At 42.1% G+C, this 23,036-nt stretch overlaps 1 protein-coding gene across 3 annotated transcripts in view; it reads left to right on the forward strand.

Moving 5' to 3' along the window:
* Nucleotides 1-23,036, forward strand: part of SNX10 (sorting nexin 10) — a 141,172-nt gene that overhangs the window by 113,805 nt on the left and 4,331 nt on the right. For all 3 annotated transcript variants that reach the window (XM_029589157.1, XM_029589156.1, XM_029589158.1), the window contains exon 6: nucleotides 22,632-22,841. In XM_029589157.1, the coding sequence (XP_029445017.1) occupies nucleotides 22,632-22,841 (210 nt within the window). The remainder of the gene's footprint in view (nucleotides 1-22,631; nucleotides 22,842-23,036) is intronic.

Here is a 23,036-nt window from a genome sequence, read left to right on the forward strand (position 1 = left end):
ACATATTCTCATTCACCCTGCCCATCTGAAGTTCTTAGTCTGTGCTGAAAAAAGTGCATTACCTATACTCCCCTTTAGTCTTTTGGCAACTCCAAGGGGTGTTCACTAAATGCCTTGTGGTAGTGGCAGCAAAACTTTGTTGGCAGGGAGTCTGGATGATTGATTTGGTGACAAGTCCATCTCCATCAGGCATTCTAGAATTCCTTGGGAAGTTCATACAGCTCTTTCAGTCTGAGTTTCCTGGTAAACGTTGCCAAATCAAACCTGATTCTGTCGCCAAGAATTTGGTTCATAGGAGCATGAATAGAATTGCTTCAGGACACAGCATTTCTCCCTGGGCCTAGTAAAGTCTCTCCTTCAACAGGACCAAGCATCAGCAAGATTGGTCTTTGTACTTCTTGGACAGATGGCTGCTGCACTGCATGTGGTTCCTATGACTCATCTGAATATGTGGGGCCTTCAGTGGGACCTCCAAAACCAATGGGATCAGCTTTATCAGCAATTATCCCACTAGGTTTCTGAGATCACAAGATAAGAGCATCCCTAAAGAATGGGCATCTCATTCCAAGTGATCAAGTAACTTTGCCTACTAATGCTTCCACCAAGGAATAGAGGTTGCGTACCAGTGCAACATGGAGCCAAGAATTGTGGTCTTCAGTGGAGAGTCTTCTACAAATCAGCCACCTGAAACTACAAGGAGCCAAGAACTGTGGTCTCCAATGGAGAGTCTTCTACAAATCAGCCACCTGAAACTACAAGTCATCTGCTAGTTTCTATGGGTTTTCTCTTGTCATCTTTTTATGAAAGAGAATCTTGATTCAGATGGACAACCAAATGGCCATGTTCTACATAAACAAGCAGAGAGGAGCAGGTTCTTACACCCTCTGCCAGGAGGCCTTCCAAATCTGGTCACGGCCAGGACATCACAATGCCCATCTCCAGATGACCCACCTCCTGAAAATCCAGAATATGTTGGTGAACTGCCTCAGCAGATTGTTATAACCACATGAGAGATCCTTTGATCAAGGAATCAAAGATGTTGGGCTCAAGTCACTGGGGAAGGCCAGTTATCATCCTGTTGCTTTATACGTCAACAGAAGGGTTGAGAGAATTGTAAACCGGATTGAAGGCTCATACCAAACTTCGGTATAGAAAAACTCACAAATAAATAAATAAATACATCTATCTTCTTCCTGCATCTGAGAAGCTAAAGATCGTTCCCATTGCTTTTGTGCTAGACTGGAGCATCACTGTAATCTGTGGATAACTATTGATTTGTCTAATTGGTCAAACTGTCCAGAAGGTCCTTCCAGACAACACAAGGATAATTCTCATAGCACCAGCCTGCGACAGCAAATTTGGCAACCATATCTTGTCAATATGTTAATTAAGTCTCTGGTTCCATTGGGAATGTCTCTGATTCTCATTATACAGGCAGGAGGCAGGCTTCATCACTAAATCTGCAATTTCTGGTCCACATGGCATGGATGTTGAATGTGCAGTAGTTTTCTCCTTACCCCTTCCTAAAAAGGTGGAGGATGTTCTGATTTCCACCAGGAACCTTCAACCAGGAGATCATATGGTTTCAGATGGATCAAGGTTCTTGACCAGATAGTTAAATCCCCTTTTCTGTGGACCAAGGGACTTGCTTCAATATCTATTATGCTGCTTGTCCTCAGGCCTTAGCACCACCTCGATTAAAGCTCATCTCAGTGCTGTTGCAGCGTATCACCAGCAGGTGAAAGGGGTTCTGATCTTTCTCTACTCTTTGGTATCAACATTTATGCAAGGCCTGTGGCATTCCAGACTTTTGATCAGTAAGCCTTGGGACCTCAATGTAATCCTAGCTCAGCTTATAAAATTTCCTTTCAAATGTCTGGAGTGGGTGGACTTGAAGTTTCTCACCTGGAAAGTCTTGTTTTGCATGGCCATCGCTTTTTGGCACAAAGAGTAGATGAATTACAAGTTCTAATGTAATATTCACCAAACCTTCAAATTTTTCATAATAGGGGTAGTTATTCAAACTTGCCCCAAGTTCTTTCTGAGCAAGGTATCTACATGTAACATTAATCAAGCTATTATGCTATCTACATTCTTTCTGACCCTCAGGCGCACAAAGAAGAACTGGCTTTTCATTCCTTGGATTGTTAGAGAACCCTGACAATTTACCTAAAGAAGACCTCGCTGTCTGTCGTTTTAATTGTTCATGCCCTTTGATCCCAATAGATTGAGGAGGGCAGTTACCAAATGAACTCTGTCCAATTGGCTAACAGACTGTATAGCGCAAGCTTAAGTGCTATTGGATTATAGACTACAGACTCTGTCATGGCTCTTCAAGTGAGGGCCATGGAGACTTCAGCAGCTCATCTCAGGGCTACTTCCATTGAAGACCTTTGCAACGCTGCTACTCATGTCCCACTACTGTCTGGACAGCATGTCCCAAGCAGACAGCACCTTTGGAGAAGTGGTTCTGCACAACCTGTCTCTGAGTAGGCCACACTTCATCTAGTGGGCTGGGTTGTCTTTTTAGTAGTTGCTATGCAATACAGCACTCAACTTGGGACTCTCCACATGTTATGGCTAATTCATGCCTGCCTGTTGATGAAGAAAGCAAGTTTTCTTACCTGTAAACAAGGTTTTCTGTAAACAGCAGGATGAGTTAACCATACTTAATACCTGCCAGCCTCCCTGAAGAGCCAACTACCCCACTAAAACTTAAGCTTTGGAAGAGACTGTGGGGGCTCATGAGGCAATGCACATGTGCGGGAAAACCCGTGCCTGTTCAGTGAAATCTTTAATGAACTCTGAGAGTTGGGTCCGTGTTGGCGCTGTTGGAGGACATCACCCAATGCATGGCTAATTTATGCTGTTGTCTATAGAGAACCCTTTTGATAGGTAAGCAAACTTGCTTTCCAACCAGAACTAAAGAAGTTTACTTTCCAGGACACACACATCCACTGTCTATGGATATGCATTGATCTAAAATGCCACCCTCTGTTGACATATCCTGAAAATTTAGTGTGTATAGGACACAAAAGTTATTAGTGACACACACACACACACAGACCTAGCAATCTCATAAGTCTTCTTTTCCTTTGGAAAGTAGACTTAAAAAAAAAATTGTGTGAAAGTAACTACCTGACCATGCAGTGCCTTTGGACACAGCTCCAGGAGAAAGGACTGCAGGAAATGTGTACATGTAATGGTTTTTTGTTTTTTTTATTTTGCTCATTAGCCAAGCAGAAGTAAAAAGAATAACTGGGAATGAAAAAATAGTTTTTGGGACAGTAAAGAGTTTTAGGTGAAACCTGCACTTAAAGCCAAAGAAAAGGCTATGAAGTGTATACATCTGTTCACTGGTAGCATATAGAAGTGAAACGTGAACGCCATACTAAAGAGAGCTTGAAGAAAATACCTGCATTTAAATGGTGATGATATAGAAGAATTTTGTAGACTGGCTGGAAGAACAGGATCTCAAAGGACAGGGTATGTGAAATGATAGAAGATGGAAGAGCCCAGATAAGACATTGCTAAAATAAAAATGACATACTTTGTACTCTGAGGCTGTTGTGGCAGATTAGCTAATCTGGTACTGGAAGGCGGCAGAAGGCAAAAATGAGAGAGTAAAGTAGAGAGCAGTCTGGGGTGGTGATATTGAAAGATAGTCAAGATCTGGAAATGTAGGTGAAACTCCAGAGAGAGAGAGAGAGAGAGGCTGAGCAAAGAGAATGGGTGTGCCAAAGTTGCCAACCTTAATATCAAGCCACTAGATAATGGTAGTTAAGCAAACAAAATTCCCTTTCTCCAAAAAAAAAAAATGTGGATATAGTGCCTTCTGCGTCTATTCACTTGCATGACTTCTCTTGTACAACGTATGAACTGGTACTAAATAAGAAAATATTAAACCACTACACTTCCTCCTAATAAACTTGTAACTCGTACTGTTCATCTTTAAATGTTTAAGTGCAGATGTGTCTTGTTTCCATTTTCCAAATGGTCTACTGAACTTCTTTAAATTCTTAAAGATGGGGAGGGATGTTACATAAGCCAAGAAAAGAGGAGGGATGGTGAAGGGACAGCAAAATCTTGTCAGGCAGTATGTTTTACACTTTTTTTCCCCCCCCTTTTGTGGGTTATGCTTTATTTGTCCAACAGGGGGCACCAAAGTATTGACTAAGTTTGTTGCCAGTGTTAATTTTCCTGAATGATATGATGCAAATGGGCAAAACAAACCTGTCAAGCTACCAGAAATTACCCCACTGGCTGTACACCTGGATACAAAGGTGCAGGTGTCACTGTAGGGGATTGAACCAAGATGAGAGCAGCAGGTTTTCTTGTATTCATAAAGAAGTTATTCTCCCTTCCCAGGATGCATGCCTAATGCAGGTATATGTGCATATCAGGATTTGGACGTATTTCAGATGTCAAATACTCACATTTTGGTCATGATTGATGGCACATCTGGTTGTTTATGAAAAATCAGTAACTTTATTGTTGCATGTGCTTTGTGTGACATCTCACTAAAATGTGAAACCATTTTGGTTCTTTTGTCCCACTATTCTGGAGATATGGTAATTGCTTTTTTTTTGTTGTTGTTGTTGTTGTAATAATGAACTTTAGGCTAGAAAGCAAAAGTATTCTACTTGAGGGGCCAGCCACTGGCTCCGTGACAGCTCTGTTTTGTGGAGGCTTGATCTGCAGACCTGCTTCTGATTCTTGGCAGAGACTAGGGATTCTGTGAAAGACAGCGTATACAGTCCCAGGAAGAGAGTCCTGGACATGGTGCAACAGTCCCATCTCCTGGCTAGGTCATAAGTGCACTTGCATCAGGTTGCAGACGGAGGGGAACCACGAACAAGAAAGGGGGAGGGGGGGGGAAAAAAAAAAAGGAAAAACCCCAGGTAGCTACTGTTGAAGGCTTATGATGGCATAACAGGTTCTGGCTGAGCTTGCAAGCTCATAGGAACATAAGAAAGATGTATGGCCAGAGAAAAAAGTTTCACCGAATGTAACAAGTACTAAATGCATATGCTAATGGTGTAACACACGGAAGGCATGCGGCAGCTTCTTTCATTCTGTTCACCCTACATTTTGGAAATGACCGTTGGCCTCGCTCTTTGGATACTGCCAGGGACCCTGTCACTTGACAGATGTTGCTGAAATACGACATGCGTAAGTGACACATTACTGAAACACGCTATAACAAATTTCAGCAAAATCTGTCCATGGGGACAGCCCCCGCAACATGCCTACAGACAAATACAACCTCCACAGCACGCGCTCTCGCAAAACTTGCCTGAAAAATGGAGGAGACAAAATAAAGTTGCGATATGATACAAGTGAAATATTTGCTGGAGAAAGCAGCCAGGCTCTAATTTTCTGTCTTAATTTGACAGTCTGTCAGTCTCTGCACCAGAGAATGCGGTCACGGGGTTTTTATGGTCACAGTTGAAACTTGTGATTTTGTAGCCTGGAGATCCAGAGCCCAGGCTTGCAACCTGAGGAAATCAAGTTTTGATTACTTTCTTTAGCACCCTTGGTGTCACGTTCGTTATCAATCTCCATATGTTTAGAGACCTTTAAAATATTCCTTTCTGATAGTTTGCAACTCCTTTCCACGCACACCCCCACACGCGTGCCGGGTTCTGTTTACTACCCTCAGTAGATCCAACCCATGGTAATGCACTTCTTCATGCTGTGCAAAAGTAACTTGTCCTTACTGAAGCCCCCAGTGTCTTTTCACGATAATCGATCCGTGCCTCCAGGAATAGTGCCTTACCAGCTACGGTGCCATTCTTGGCAGGCATTTTTCAAACCAGAACACCACAATCCAAAGCTTGAATTTGGTGCCCAGCCTCCTGTGTTTGGGAGGGCAGCTGAGATCGTGCTCCACGGTGCGTGGAAGCCGCCTTAAAGAGCCTCAGATTTCCTGTTTGGCTGTTAGAGAAACGCTCCAGAGTAAATACCTAGAAGGCAGCAACTCGTGATGTGAGAGTCTCATTTATCTGTCATAGTGAGCCGGCGCTTAGGGGGGGTGGGGGGGGAACCGCCTTAGATATTACTTAGCTGCCAGTATTGCAGGGCATGTTTGAACTTGGCTTCTCCAAGGCCAGGTAAGGGGTGGGGGGGGGGCCTATTTGAAGCAGCATTTCAGCACAGTTTTTATGTAACTCTTCCCCTGAGGCACAGAAATCACACCCAAACCAAAAATAGGTTTCTTTTGAAAAGCTCTATTCTCTACAGTTGTGACAAGCATCTGCTGAGAATGATTTGTTTCAACTCCTGCCGGTGCCCCCCCCCCCGAGCAAGGGTCAGAGAGCAGCTGTACACTTTGGTACCTGGGGCTGGCTCCAAACTGCCACCTCCTTGCCAACAAGCTCAAGCAATCCTGTAAAAAGCACTGTATACTGGCAAGCAAGCAGCTCTGCCGAGAAGCAACCTTTCATCACCTCGGCTGGCAGGCCAGCTCACAGATGGAGCAAAGTCTGTGTGTGTGTGTGTGGAGCAAAGTGTGTGTGTGTGTGTGAGCATACACAATACTTGATCAAGAACACTGAAAGCATGCTCCTTGCCTGATAGGTAACTGATATGTTTTAAGGGTAAATTGTGGATGACTGTTGTGGAGGAGAGGGGAGCAATATCAAGGAGAAAAAAAAACCCCTGCATGACTAACACTGGAGTTTGGATTGTACTGAATAGTGGATTTCTTCTGTTGGAACTTGCTCTCACACGGGCCCGCGGCAAAAGGAGGCGCTAGGGACACTAGCGCGTCCCTAGCGCCTCTTTTTGGACGGGAGCGGCGGCTGTCAGCGGGTTTGACAGCCGACGCTCAGTTTTGCCGGCATCTGTTCTCAAACCCGCTGACAGCCACGGGTTCAGAAACCGGGCGCCGGCAAAATTGAGCGTCCGGTTTTTAAGCCGCGGGCCGATTTCAAAATTTTTTTTTTTTTTTTAACTTTCTTTAACTTTCGGAACCTCCGACTTAATATCGCCATGATATTAAGTCAGAGGGTGCACAGAAAAGCAGTTTTTACTGTTTTTCTGTGCACTTTCCCGGTGCCCAGAGAAATTAACGCCTACCTTTGGGTAGGCGCTAATTTCTGAAAGTAAAATGTGCGGCTTGGCTGCACATTTTACTTTCTGAATCGCGCGGGAATACCCAATAGGGCCATCAACATGCATTTGCATGTTGTGGGAGCTATTAGGTTCGGGGGGGGGGGGTGTTGGATGAGCGTTTTCGACTCACTATTACCCCTTACTGAATAAGGGGTAAAGCTAGTACGTCAAACGTGCGTCCAATCGCACTGTACTGTATTGGCCCGTAAATAAGGATATGTAGCATTTTAATTATAAGGCTGAGCTCATATGTTCTGTTTACTTTCTGCTCTGTAAACAGAAGTTAAAAAAAAAAAGAGCACAATTGGTGTAGAGCAGGATAAAGCGACTCTGGCTTCTCCCTTTCTCTTGTTGGGGAATCCAGCAATAACACTACAGGCCCTGTACCTCTCTTCCCTCTTTTTTTTTTTGCTGCTTAACTATTTTGTATACAAGGGGGCCGATACGATGCTGGGCACTGAGTTCGGTGTGCCGCTAAATGTACGATTGGACACACGTTTTGTACGCGCTAGACATTCGCCCAATGCAGCATCAAGATTAGCGTATCCAAAATGCGTGTCCATACTGGTTTGTAGCTAATAGCAACATGCAATTGCCATGTTGATGAGGCTATTAGCTAGAACCCCCAATGTTTAAAAAAAAAAAAAAAGTGCACCCGATGCACACACTTTTTTTTTTTTTTTTTTTAAACATTGGGGGTTCTAGCTAATACATTTTAACCCTAAAAAATGAACGCCAGCCCAGAGCTGGTGTTAGGTTTTGAGGCACCCCAAGCCATGCTCAGAAAAGCAAAAAACTACAGCTTTGCTGTGGTTCCTCCTACTTAATATCATTGCAGTACTAAGCAGGAGGAACCACAGAAAGCTACAACAACAAAAAAAAAACAAAACCTTAGTGGTTAGGAAAAGGGAAACTCAATTTATGAGCGTCCGTTTCCCTAACCTGTGCACAACCATTTCTCCTGGGCGCTCAATGCCATGGACTTGGTAGGGACACGCAATTTATCCATTGTGCGTCCCTTTAGCACACCAGCTCATTTGAGTATTACATTGAGCGCCCAAGAGAGGGGATGTGCGTGCGTTAAAAACAAAATGTGCGTCCAACCTGTTTTTTTGCGCGCATGATATTATATCGGCCCCCAGGGTGTTTTCCCATTTTGCACCACTGGTGACTGATTTGAGTGCAGGAGCAGCTCTAGATTGAAAAGAGCCAGAGATGCTTTCTATCCAGGTCTTTTTCATCAGTTTGGTTTTATCTTGATTTCTACATTCTTTAGCTTGAAATTATCAAGCTGGATTTGAGACAATTAAAAAAAAAAAAAAATTATTTTACAGCATTTGCATAAGGGTGAGCTTAATTTTGAAAAGTAACCTGACAATTTTTCTATCTCTATATATAATTTTTTGTGTATAAAAAGTATTTTAAATATCTCTTCATAGTTTAGTTTTTAATTTAATATACCGCCACTTGCCAAAACAGAGCTGTGTACAATACAAAGCTGCATAAAATTCATAACTAACAATAGTATATCAAACTAAGGAACTGATTTACTAAAGCTTGCTCCCATTCTATGTCTATGGGAAAAATGCTTAGTAAATAAGACCTATAAATAATAAAAGCAATAAAAACAACTAAAATAAAAACAATAACAAACTAAACATAAAATAGAACAGTAATACAACAAAGAATAAGATAAACAAAATTTAATAAAGCTCTTTAAAGCTTGCAGCAGTAGTTTACAACCTTATACAAAGCTAGCGAAAAATGCCAGGTTTTACTCGGGTAAGCCAGTCTTTAACATCCTGAGTGTGTGTGCACATGTATGTGGGAGGCGTGTGTGTGTTTGGAGGGCCTTTATGGGTGCCTGTGCATGTATGTCTGTGTATGTGTGCACATATGCATGCATGTGCCTGTGTGTGCGACTATGCCGGCCTGTCCCTAGGTGTGGGAGCCTGAGAGACAGTGCTTCGCAGAGCATATTAGCTAACAGTACCCTGTGTTTGGTCAGTAATGGCTTGTGTATGTGTGTGTGCACATTTTGCCTGTGGGGGGGGCCTCTGCCTGTGTGTATTTGGAGGAGCCTTTGTGTGTGTTTGTGGGTGCCTGACAGACAGAGCTTTCCAGATGGAGCAGATTCTTTGCACTGTTACACTTTCCACTATTCTGGGCACCACCTGGTGACCAAATAGACTTGACAGTGTGACAGACTGACCGACATAGCACAAGCCTTTTCTATTTACATAGATAATAGCACAAACTTCCCTTACTAGAATACAAGTCAAAGATTGTAAAAATTAGCATAATAAATACTTTCATTCTGCCTTCTGAGAGAACATTTTACATTTGTTTCTTTCAATTGTTTCCTCAAAATGTCTGTGGGCCATGTATGTAAATAAAGGTTAGCAAAGAAAATATATAAAGTGATACCTTTTTATTTGGCCTAAATACATTTCTTGACTAGTTTTGAGTAGCTGACTCTCTAGTCTCTCCCTTTCTCAGGTCTGAAAATGGACCTAAGGAAGGGAGTATCAACTCCCAAAATTTGGTCAAGAAATGTATTTAGACCAATAAAAAGGTTTGTTAACCTTTAATTCCATGCATTCCATTGGATTTAACATGGCAACCACACTACTTTATTTGTGGATCATGTGAAATAATAATAAAAAGTTTCCATTTGCTCCCCTCCCCCGACCCTTGCATCTCTAGTGTTGAGGGAATCACAGCACAGTTGCTCTGGTGTGAGATTTTTGCATGGGAAGGGAGAGGATGGGACCTGTACAAAAGGACAGAGAGAAAAAAACAAACCACTATTTTGTGTGTCTCCTCTGGTGGATGACACAAAACGATGCTCTATAGCAGTGTTTCCTAGCCCTCTCCTGGAGGCACACCTGTCTAGTTGGGTTTTCAGGACTGCCCCAATGAACATGCATGAGATAGATTTGCATGTACTGGAGATGCAGTTATGGCAAATGTATCTCATTCATATTCATTCTGGGTATCCTGAAAACCCTGATTAGTTTGTTGTGCCTCCAGGAGAGGGTTAGGCAGCACTGTGCAAATATATTTTCTGTTTCTGAAGAAATCCTGAAAATGTTACTGTGATTAACATGCCAATTTTTTTACTTTTCTTTTAACAGCCAGCTTGTGGCAGAATCCACTATAAAATGATGGGGAAAATCGGTAGCATCAGCAGATTTTTCTTCGATCCATGGCAGGTTTTGCTGCAAGTCGTAGTTAAAGAAAGTGGCCCCTTTTATTTGGTTTCCATCCAAACCTGCGATTTCAGAAATCCATGATTTTATTCCTGAACTCAAAAGGTGGAGACATTCACACTTCTTAATGCTATTACTTTTTAATCACAGCTGAGGGTTGGTTTGTTTATTTTATTTTATTTTATTTTATTTTTTTAAGTTTCATATTTTCACTGGTTCCCCTCCAGGTGGCACTCTGGAGCAAACCATTTTGTTTTAAAAGTACTGGGAAATAAATGGGCCTAATGTAAGATGAAATTGGAAACTGAATTATAGCTAGGAAAAGGACACCAGCCTTGAGGTCCTGATCAGCCTGTGCCATTATCATTTTCTTGTTTGCTGTTCCCATGTGATAGGTTACCAGCCACCTTATAATAGTGCTTCAGCAGTTCAAGGCTTAGCAGGATTGCTTCGGACAAGGGAATAAAGCTAAAATGAATTTGTGTCCAATATCGTTGACATTAGTGCTCATTACTTCTGTGGAGGTAATGCCTCTAACCATCAAAAATCAATTTTTTTAAAGATTAGCAGTTTATTTGATAAAGAAAATAAAATACACTTTCAAGACGGCGACACAGCCCATGGTGGATCTGCTAGGCAATTTCTTGCAATTTTTTGGGCAGCTTGGCAGTGTGGGGAATTCTGATAGGGCACTGGCAAGCTAGAGGGCTTGGATTCAAATGAACCTACCTTGCTCTTGATTCAATCACTGAAATAGATGTTAATTTTGCCATCATTTTGTTCCGATCTGTGTAAGGGCCTGGGTAAAATATACCTGCAGTAACTTGATTTCTCTCCCAAGCTGCTTACCAGTTTTCGCTTTATGGCAGCAGAGCGTATTGTTTCCCCGCCCTCCTATCCCATGCCCATTATTAGTGTGCATTTTTTTTTTTTGTTGGAATGCTGATTATTTTCTGAGGGTACCAGCAACAGAAATTCTTTAGTGGGTTGGCAAATGACCAGCCTCACTTAGAAAGTCATATTCATGCAGCCATTATTGTTTCTTGAAAATGGAGATTTCTCTGCTTTGGTTCAGCTTTTCACACCACTGGAACATTGATTTTGTTGGGGCTGCTGGTACTTACATGTAAAAGCACTGTTTGTTACCACTTGGCAGGCTCGGTCTTGATTTGAAGGGGATATATATATATACACTGAAGTAGAATATGACAGAAGGCTCGTTGAGAAGAAATGCAGCCTCTGTGGTAATCTGCGGCTGTATAAATTTGCATGATAAATATGATTCCCGTTGCAGAGAGCCAGCCCACAGCTCAGACATCATTTACAATAGGTTATTTCACAGAGTGGACAATTTTACCCTGACCAGATCCTAATGCTGAATCTTGCTGCTAACCTAATCAGCTTTATCAAGTCCTCCTTTGCTTGGTCAAAGTGTAAAGACTGAGAAAACCTAGAGAATAGCAGACCAAAATAGCTGTTTGTCTTAAGAGCTCTGTTTGTTTTGAAGTTTTTTCAGTAAATCTACAGTAGTGAGCAGCGTCGCTAACATGATGTATTGTATAATTCATACACCTGCATGTATAATAACCACAGCAGACATACAATTGGGTGGCCAGTGACTAATAAAGCCAAAACTTCAGGCTCTGGCAGCAAGACAGCTGTAGCTTTTATTTCACCATTTCTGTTAGGTATATTACTCTAAAATTGCTCATAAAATTCATAAACATAAACAAATCTGTACAGATTTGAACACTTTTTAATTTACATGGCAGTCAAAAAGTAATTGGAAGCAGTTTACTTGAAGGATATCTTCTGTTCACTGCCTGAAACTAATTTTGTACATGCATTTAAGTGTTACCATACCTCTGTTTGATAAATTATTCTGTTTAGAAGTTGACTGGGCTGGCTTTTTTTTTTTTTTTTTTTTTTTTTGTAGTGCATTTTCTCAGCTATCGCTAACTACTTGAGCTGATTTCCCTTGGAGCACGTTCCCTCACCGAAGGGGATTGGACGGGCCAGGAAAGGGAACTGATCAAGCAAAATGCATAGTTCATTTAATACTCAAATCCTCTGTGCGGGGAGCAATGCATATCTGAATAGGTTGTTGGGGGGATGTATTTTGTAGGCCTTATAGGGTGCCCACTACACATGAAAGACAAGCATTCCTTTCTGGACTGGGCCTTTCAGTGTTCTTGCCATGGTCACATATGAAAGGAATCCTTTCAGTGATTATGTCCCTATGGTCCTATGGTATGACTTCCACTTAATAATTCACCAGATATAACCATAAATACCGGTACAACCTGCTATAGGATGCGGTTTTTGGTTGGTGTGAGCTGTCAAACCAGCTTAGCCAAATTGCCAGGTGAATGATTTAGATGGCATAGAGGGGGAGAGGTGCTTAAAGCTGACCTTGTCCTTGGATGTGACGCCCACCTTTCCACTATATAGGAGATAGTTTTTCTGGCTGCTGCAGTCTGAATCTGCCTCTGCAGTTGAATTTCAAGAGCATACCATTGAGTTACTGCCTGCCTTATTAAAAACTTTTTTATTGGCATTATTATAAATGTATTTTGACAAAATATAGTACTCCAAATGGCACTTCATCTCATAGTAGGAGTGGGGATGCCACCCTTCACTTAGGAGGATAGATTCTATTTTCTTCTATGCTGCCACAACAGATTGGATGCCACTCATGACTTTAATAATTCAGGGCAACCTTTAGTGAGGAGTGTTAATATTTTGTGATCCGAAATGAGATTACATGACATGAAGGGAGGTGGAAGAACCCGGATAGAAGGCCTGCCCAAAACAAAAATGAGATTTGCTGGTCATGTACTTTGAGACTTTGGTGGCAAATTAGCTAATTTAGTACTGGAGGGCAAAAAAGAGTGAAAGACAGAGCAGTCTAAGAGGTTGCATTAAAAAATGGTCAAGATCTGGAAACCATGGCGAAGCAAAGAGGAAAGTTGAACATAGAGAGAATGGGCACACCAGAATTATAAACCTTTCTATCAAAGAGTACAAAAAGGAAGAGTATAGCAGTGAGGATTTTTTACCGCCCACCTGGCCAGGATGACGAAACAGATTACGAAAGGCAATAGAAATTAGACAGGCTAATATGAAGATGAAAGGGGGTAGACTCAGGAATAACCTAAGGGAAAATGTCTCTATTGAAAGGGTAGTGGAGGCATGGAACAGCATCTCTGTGGCAGTGGTAGAGACAAGGATAGTATCAAAATAAAGCATGAGACAAGCACAGAGAATCTCTGTGGGAGAGGAAAGGACTATAACGCTGAGAAGAAGTGGATGAGTAGACATTTTCGTGAGCAACATAGTGGAAGAATTGTCGGGAAAGATTTGTTTTTTGCCAATGATAGCAAAATCTGTAATGAGGTGGACAACCAGGAACGTGTGGAAAACATGAGGATGGATCTAGTGAAAACTGAAGAATGATCTAGGATCTGGCAGCTAAGATTTAATGCTAAAAAAAAAAAAAAATGCAGAGCAATGAATTTAGGATGCAGAAACCTAAGGGAGAGATATATATTGGAGGTGAAATTCTTCTAAGCACAAAGGAAGAGCAGGATCTGGGGGTGATTGTATCTGGTGATCTTAAGGTGGCCAAACAGGTAGATAAAGCAACAGCAAAAGCCATAAAGATGCTTGATTACATAGAGAAAATAATGGTCAGCAGAAAAAGGGATGTCATATTGCACCTGTATAAATTCCTGGTGAGATCTCATTTTGGAATACTATGTACAATTCTGGAGACCATGCCTTTAAAAGAATATAAACAGGCCATATGGTGGTCAGTGGTCTTCGTTCTAAAGCATATATGGATAGACATAAATATCTAAACATGTACACCCTAGAGGAAAGGCAAGATAGGGGAGATATGATAAAGATATTTAAATTTCTCAAAGGTTTCCATGCACAGGAGGCGAGCCTCTTTCATCGGAAAGGAGGCTCTAGAATTGAGGGGTCATGGGATGAAGATAAAAGGGGGGTAGCTTCAGGAGTAATCTTAAGAAATATTTCTTTACCAGAGGGGTGGTGAATGCATGCAGCGGCCTCCCAGTGCAGGTGGTAGAGACAAAAACAGTGAATTCAATAAAGCATGGGATAAATACAAGGGATATCTAAGGAAGTAATGGGAATTATAAAGCTAAATTAATTGAGCAGATGGGCAGACTGGGTAGATCATATGGTCTTTTTCTGCCGTCATGTTTCTATCTTCTGTGTTTCTAGACTGAGTAAATGTGAATTGATTATTCTTCCAAAAAATACAAAAACTAGGGGACATTCCATGAACTTGTAAAATAAATTGGAGAAATTTATTTTTCACTCAACACACAATCTCTGCAGTTCATTGCCGGAGAATGTGGTAAAGGCAGTTAATGTAGCTGGGCTTAAAAAAGATTTGGGAAAATTCTTAGAGGAGAAGTCCATAAACTATTATTAACCAGGTAGACTTGGGGAAAGCCACTGCTTATCCCTAGGTATTAGCAGGAAAGGGATCTAGCTACTGTTTGGGATCTTGCCAGGTACTTGTGACAGGGATTGACCACTGTTGGAAACAGGATACTGGGCTTGAGGGAGACTTATCTTTGCAACTGATCCACTATGGCAATTGCTATGTTCTTATGTAATTAGAAAAAAAAAACTAAAAGGAGCAGTTGCAAAGGTAAAAAGTTTGTATCGGGCATGGACATGTTTAAAAATACCACCTTGGAAGCCCAAATAAAATGTATTCCATATGTGTTAAAAATAAAATAAAAATAAAAGGTGAAAGGATGAAAAAACGACTGCTAGCCTGGTTGAATGGCAAGATGAAAAGAAGCAATTAGACAAAAAGGCATCTTTTAAAAAACAGAAGGCCGATCCAAATGCAAATGGGGAATAGGAAAGAACTTAAGCACTAGAAAGTAAGATGTAAAACAGTAAGGCAAGCCAAGAGAGTATTTGAGAAGAAACTTGCTATAGAGGCAAAAATAGTAGAAGCTATTCTTAAGAACAAAATTCCTGGGCATATGGAGGATAGACATGACTTAATGGGGAAGAGCCAACATAGATTTAGCACGGGAAGTCATGCCTTACCAATCAGTGTAGATAATGGTTAGCTGGTTAGTATTTCATATGTGGATTTTCAGAAGGCATATGATAGTCCTTCATGAGAGCCTCAAGAAATTAACAAGTCACGGGATAGGAGGTGATGTCCTTTATGGGTTGGTTACTGGTTAAAAGATAGGAAACAGATTAGGACTAAATAGTCAGTTTTCCCACCGGAGAGAAGTGAATAGTGGAGTGCCCCAGTAAACTGTACTGGGACCAGTGCTGTTTAACATTTACATAAATGGTCTGGAAAAGGGAGCAGGGAGTGAGGTGATTAAATCTGCAGGTGACACGAAGCTATTCAAAGTTATTAAAACATGAGCGGCCTGTGGCCATCTGCTGAAGGACCTTGCCAAACTGGGCATCTAAATGGCAGATAAAATGTAATGTGGGCAAATGCAATGTGATGCACATAGGGAAAAAAATAATCTTAATTATGGGTGCACAATGCTTCGTTCCTTATTAGGAGACCCTACCCAGGAAAATGATCTTGGAGTCATTGTGAATAATACCCTTTTAATAGGACTAGGGGACACACTAACGTTCAATCAAGCGGTGGAATGTATTGCAGGAGGATGTGGTCAAGGCATCTAGTTTAGCTGGATTTAAATGTGGTTTGGATAGATTCAGGGAAGAAAGTCAGTAAACCATTATTAGCCAGACAGTCTTAAAGTCACCGCTCATCCGTGGGAGTGAGCAACACGGAATAGATCTACTCTTTAGGATCTGCTGAGTAATTGTGATCCTGGCTGGCTGCTGTCGGCATTATGCTAGGCTTCATGGACCTTTGGTCTGACCCCTTACGGCAAATCTTATGTTCTTATGAAGAAGGCCCTTCATGATGATTAGAAGGCAGAACTGGAAGTGTTTTTTGAAAAATAATTTCTAGAGGATCCTGTTTCCTGGAGGCAGTGCCTTTGGCCCTGTGGAAGTGAGCCGCCTGCATTACTGATAGGTGCAGGGTTGGTAGGCTGCCAGTCCTTAGCGCAAGGTCATTGGGGGAAGAAGAGTTTCGGTAGGAAAACCGAGCTGCACACAGAGGTCTAGGAACAGGACAGCATTGGGGAGGGGCACAAGTAGGCGGGGGGGGGGGGGTTCTAAATCAGCGTGAGAGGCTGGGACTAGTGGATGGGAGGCTTCTCTCTGGAAAGAAGGCATGAGAGATGCCCTGTGAGCATACTTTAAGAATCTTGTCGTAGTGGTATGAGAGCCGTTCCTGCTTTTGCTTCTTACTTTAATTGGGCCTCATTTGAACAGGGAAGCGGCTTTAAGCTGCACAGTTCCTAAATGCAGCTCAGATGTTCCCCGATAACAACCATAGTAAAACCTAGAATGGCTTGCACTGATAACGTTGAGTCTTTGCTTGTTTGTGAAAGGATGAATGCAATACTTAGAGGTTTCAGCTTATTTTCTTGGATAAACAAAAAAAAAAAACAAAAAACCAATTCCAATAGAAAACATAACCTCTAAAAATAGAAGTAATATTTTCAGTGCTTTTAACTGAATATCAGCAGGGTCTCTGAGGAAACCACATGAGACTTTGGATAGATAACTGAAAGGCTGCTGATAAAGAGAAATATAATTTTAGGTGTGGGAAATGGTATAAAAGCCTTGCACGTTCTTAAGGGTTTGATGTGATTGAATGTGCTAGGCAGGACAGATCCTTTAATTTATATCTTTCTTTCTCAGTTTTATTCAATTTCTGTTATGTAGAGGAGAGCGCAGTGATTAGTAGAATGCCTCAGGGATTGGTCCTGGAGCTGGTTCTGTTCAGTATTTTTGCGAGTGATACTGCAGAATGGTTAGAAGAAAGTCTGCTTTTTTGTGACTGACATTAAAATCTGCAACAAAGTCAGCACACCTGAGGGAGTCGCCAAAATGAGAAGTGAGCTGAGGAAGCATCCCTGTGCTTGGCAGGTGAAATTCTGCCCAAAGAAGTGCAAAGTCATGTAATTGGTGTGTAGAAATTCAAACGAGTAATATCATCATCATCATCGTTTATTCATGCTCTTCCAGTGAATGAGTTCAGAGCATGAAATAAACAATGGGACAACAGAGATCTTCATATAAAACTAAATGCCAGGGATTTCAGAGTGCAGGTGGTAAAACAGGGGAGCACAGGTAGGCATAATAAATTGCAGCAGAAAAAAGGTCATAATATACAAGAAAAGTGTTTAAAACAATAGGAATGAAAGATGAAGATAAATCAACTCAGGAAAAGGAGAGGCAAAGAGGCTAAGGAGGTAACAGGAGGGCTTGGAATGGTAGAAAATACAAGCCAGTCAGAAGGGTTAGGGGTACAATTAAGAAGGGAGCTCAACAGAGGGGAGGCATGTGGCTAAGTATTTAGGAAAGGCAGAGCCAGTGGTCTGTGTTCACCAGTCAAATGCTTCTGTAAGCAGCCTTTCTTTTTTTTTTTCCCTGAAGGACAAGGGATCAAGTGTCAGTCCAGTGGTAAGCAGCTCCAGAGGGAAGTGCTAGAAAGCCACATTTCCTTGGAAGCCGGTACTGCCAGGCAAGAGTTAGATGATGGGGATGGTATATAGAGAGCTGGTTGCAAAGGTAGTGGGGAGTGAGAGCCCTGAGTGCCTTATACGCCAGGAGCAGGAGTTTGAAAGTAGTGCAATGGGAGATTGGGAGCCAGTGAAAATATTTTAGGAGAGGGAATGATCAGAACAAATTTACTGACATTGAGCAGGCTTCGTGCTGCAGCGTTTTGAATGTACTGCAGATAGAGAATTAGCTTTCTTGGCAAGCCCACGTAAAGGGAATTTTAGTATGTTGAGCGATTTACATAGGCCTGGATGACTGCAGCATAAGCATGGCCATCAAAGAGGGAGCGGAGGTGGCGAAGCTGGGGTAAATGGAAAAAGGTTAACTTTGTGATGGATAGAATTTGGGCCCCAAAAGTGAGTTTGGTGACCAAAATGAAGCCGAGGCTATGGATTTGGCAGCTGAAGGGCAGAATAGATCCTTCTAGGGTCACTCTGGAGTGGATGACGGAATGGTCCGATTTTCCGATCCACAGCATTCTGCAAAATGCTACTGCAAGACTCATTACTAACACACGCAAACATGACCATATTACCCCTATCCTCAAGGATCTACATTGGCTTCCCATAATGTCCCGTATACACTACAAAACTTTGACCATAATTCACAAGTCCATTCACACCCATAACTCCAACTGGCTCGACCTCCCTTTCACGGCCCCCCTGTCCACCCGAGCCACCAGATCCAGCAACAAAGGCACCCTACATGTCCAATCCTTGAAATTGGCTCATCTCTCCTCCACCCGTGACCGTGCCATATCTATTGCCGGTCCGGCTCTCTGGAACTCCCTACCTGTCCACATGCGACTTGAACTTTGTGCAATTAAATTCAAAAAGAAACTAAAAACTCTCCTGTTCAACCATGCCTACACAGAATAATTCCTTCCATTCCTCCCTCGTAGTCCCCCATTCAGGTGACTCCCTCTCCTTATATTAAGGAGACATTCATTGTAAATTGTAAATTGTTTTGGTTATGACTTTCTTGTTTTCCCTGTCCTTCCTACTGCCTCTCTGTTCTACCCTCGCCCAGTTACATTCCCCTTGTTGAAATGTATTTTCCAATCTTTCAGTTGTTATGTGAACCGGTATGATGTCCCCACTAATACCAGTATATAAAAGTTTCTAAATAAATAAATAAATAAATAAATTTCCGGTATTTGGTGGTTAAGCTTTAGTTTGTTGAGATGAAGCCAGCTTGCAATTCTCTTGAGGCAGATGTTTAGGCTTGCAATTGCTTGGTCAGAGTTGGTACCTATGGGGCACAGTAGCTAAATGGCATAGGCATAATAACAAGTTTTTGTGTTTTACTATATCGTATGCTGACCTCTCTCACTGGGTAATTTTTCTGAAGTGTTTTATTTCTTCTAACTGCAGTACTCTGTCTCTCCCGATGAAGCACTGTCGCAAAACACGATTGTGTCGGGGGACTGAGCTGTTTGAAAAGACTATCAGATTATTGGACTGCTGCATTTGATTTGATTAAAAGTTTACTTTTGATTGATGATCTCCCAGTGTTTGGATACTGCTTTGAATTTGTATACACATCACCACCTCCTTGGCTGATGGTAGGGGATCTGGCATTCCATGATTAGTTTGCCAAGAGGGCCAGGTAAATGTTGAATACAGTAGGGGACAGAATGGAGCCTTGTAGTACACCACATGGAAGGGGGTGAGGGTGAGAGGAGTCCTGTCTCACGGAGATGATTTGGGTGTGGTAATGGAGGAAGGATTTGACCCAGGTGAACGCTAAGCCAAAGAGACCTAGTTCAGCTAGGCAGATAAGGAGCTCGTGGTCCTACGGTGTCATACACCACTGAAAGACCCTGGTCCAAGGTATAGACATAGGTCATCCATACGGCATATCAGAGCCATTTCTATGCTGTAAGGTCTGAAGCTGAATTGGAAAGGCTCCAAGAAGTTAGTGACTTGGAAGAGCTCATTTAGTTGACTCAGGACTGCTTTTTCAATGATTTTACTGAGGCAATGGATGATATGAGGTGGGTGAGACTCTGATGTACACCATTAGGAGAGAGACCTTGGGGATGATCTGAAGGTAGCAAACTAGTGTGACAAGGCAGGTAAAATGAAGTGATCATGCCACTGTACATCATTGGTAAGGCCTCACCTGGAGTGTGTTCAATTGTGGAAACTGCATCTCAAAAAAGGCAGTCCAGAAAAAGGCAACAAAAATGGTGTAGGGTGTACATCAGAAGCCAAATGAGATGGGACATGGAGATCTAATTATGTATACCCTAGAGGAAAGAAAAGGATATGATATAGATGTGTAAATACTTGAAAGATATTAGTAATGCGCAAGAGGCAAACTTTTTCATGGATAAGTTCTAGAACTAGGGGACATGATAGAGGAAGTTCCAAGAGTATAGACTCCAGACCAGGCCCAGATTTAGGCGTAGGCAATGTAGGCAACTGCCTCTGGCACCAAATTTTCAGTTGCCGATGCCGCTGCCATCCGGACCTGCAACCTGTTTTTCCTCTTCCAGGTTTCATACCTGCTGTAACAAGAATGTCCCCAGTCAAATGCTGGGGCTTACGCACTGGCGCATGCGTGCTCGCAGCATGGGTTGCCCTGGTAACAGGAAGCCCTTGCTGCAGCAGGGAGGTGGAGCATTGCGGGGCTGGGTGTGAGTGGGCACATGCCGATGCAAAAGCCCTGCGTTTGTCTGGGGGATGTTCTTGTTGCAGCAGGAACAGGACCTGGAAGAGGAATAAAGGGTTTGTAGGCCTGGAGGTAAAAGAAGAGGGTAAGACCTGTCCATGGGCTCTGTGCACCCTCTTATTTCTGGGGGAGGTATATTCTCCTCCCCCCCCCTGATGATTTTTGTGATCTTCCACACCATCCATAATTTCTCAGGGGGACTAACAGCCCCTCATCCTATACTGTTTATGATTTCTTTGGACTCTTCCCCCCCCCCCCCCCCCCCCCCTTACATTTTCAAAGAAAGGGTGGTGGATACCTGGAATGCTCTCCTAGTGGAGGTGATATAGAAAAAACAGCACTGGAATTCAAACACTGGATAAATGCAAAGGATCCCTACTATGGTAAGAAAGCACTGGGGTAACATACACCGAGCAGCAGTTACAATTCTAAACAGAAGGCATGGGGGCACAGAGCAGCAGTTACAGCCCTAAAAAAATCCTTGCTGAGCAGACTGGATGGGCCATTTGTGTCTTTTTTTTTTTTTTTTTGCTGCCATTTACTGTGTTACCATGTAAATTACTGTATGTTGATATGAGATATGGGCAGCAGACTGAAGAGTTTCCTGCCTCTAATGTGAAACTGATACACAATATGTATGCTTGGCTGTCATTAATAACAAGATTAAACAAAATATATCCTGAGACTTGGGCCCCAGGCCCCTGAAGACCCAGCCACGCATCTACTTCCTGTATTGTGTGGTGCACTGCAGGAAAGAGGAAATCGATGTGTAATGTGGCAGGCCTGAGCCCTGCAGCCCTCTTAAGCCAGCATATGCCAGAGTTTTCTTTGATTGTCAGTGTTTTGTTCTTAAATTTTTTTTTTTAACTTGCTAAGCAGCATCTATAAAATAGAGTGCTCCTGTATTGCCTGTTTTGTAAATGTAGATACAATGAAGTATATTTCTTTACTTCACACTTGCCTCTCTAATACCAGGCCATGTAGCTTTTATCTAGGGTCCATTTACAAAAAGGAAAAGGCTTGATTGATCATAAAACCTGCTGCAATTGCTGTGACACTGATGCCAAACTCCTCCCTAGGGTTAGAGATTCTGAAAATGTTGCCATAGCAGAAAGAGGCTTCTCATCCCTAAATCAGCAGCAGCTGCTGCCTTTTGGCCCACCAGGAGACTGACAGAAAAAGGGGTTATTGATTTTTTTCCCTGTGCTCCCCCTTTTTGTGGTTTTGCTGTGTGGGTTTTTGTTTTGCCTTAGGACTGGACTGCTGGTAGAAGTTGTTCTCCTGTAGGGACTATTTCAAGCATTCAGCATGTGCAGTTGTGTCAACAGAGAGAGGAACTAGTGGCCCACATCATTGCACATAGGAAAGCTGGGCAGAAAATAAAGCAGTTTCCTAGCATGGGAACACATGAAATTAGAAGTAGTTTTGTCTGAGAAGAGGAATGACTTTGTGACTCTAGCTATCCCCCTTCCTTCCCTACCTAGGCAGAAATGTTTTTGTTTTGTGTTTTTTTTCTGGTTAGGTTCCCTATTTTGTTTTACAAATACAAAATGAGACAAAACCCATCAAATTCAAATAAAAACAACCACCACTTGGGTTTGGGAAAAACCGGAGATTGTCCTGAAGGGAAAGAATTAAAATGGATTTTTAAAAACTATTATATTAATAAGTTTGAGAGTAAAGCTCATTCTCAGAGACAGGGAGCTAATTCTTGTAACAAAGCAAGCCACAAATTTGTGCCCCTCATCCACCTGCTGATCTAGCTGCATGAAAAAAAGTCACTGGAGACTTAGAACAGATGTTCCCACAGCGAGCTTCGTGTTCTCACATGGATCAAATTCAGAACAAAATGCAACATGTGCCTGGATTACTTCTATGAGGGTAGGATTGTGAAGATGTATGGGCCGAGATCTCCATTAAAGCATTTTGGTATAAGGTTTTTGCTTTCCCCTCACTTAGGGTCCTGCAGAACACGTTATTGCTGTCGGACAGCAGGCTTCACCTCTTCTTACAGAGCCAGCTAAGTCCAGAGGATATTGAGGCCTGCGTATCGGGACAGACAAAATACTCTGTTGCAGAAGCAATCGGAAAATTTGCTTCCTCAAATCGACGCTTCCCTGAAGAAAAGGAGGAGAAAAAGATAAATTATCCGGATTCAGATTCTGAGAGGTACTTGTATGTGTATATATATTTTTTTCTGTATGTTGTACTTTGTTCACACTATATGTTCTATATTGTGTGTGTGTGTATATATATATATATATATATATATATATATACATACATACATACATATATAAAATTGCTTTTGTTGATGTAATACTAAGATAATGAAAAAATTAATTGACTGAGATTTTATTGAGC

Source organism: Rhinatrema bivittatum, chromosome 2, assembly GCF_901001135.1.
Source record: "Rhinatrema bivittatum chromosome 2, aRhiBiv1.1, whole genome shotgun sequence".
NCBI classification, from domain to species: domain Eukaryota; kingdom Metazoa; phylum Chordata; class Amphibia; order Gymnophiona; family Rhinatrematidae; genus Rhinatrema; species Rhinatrema bivittatum.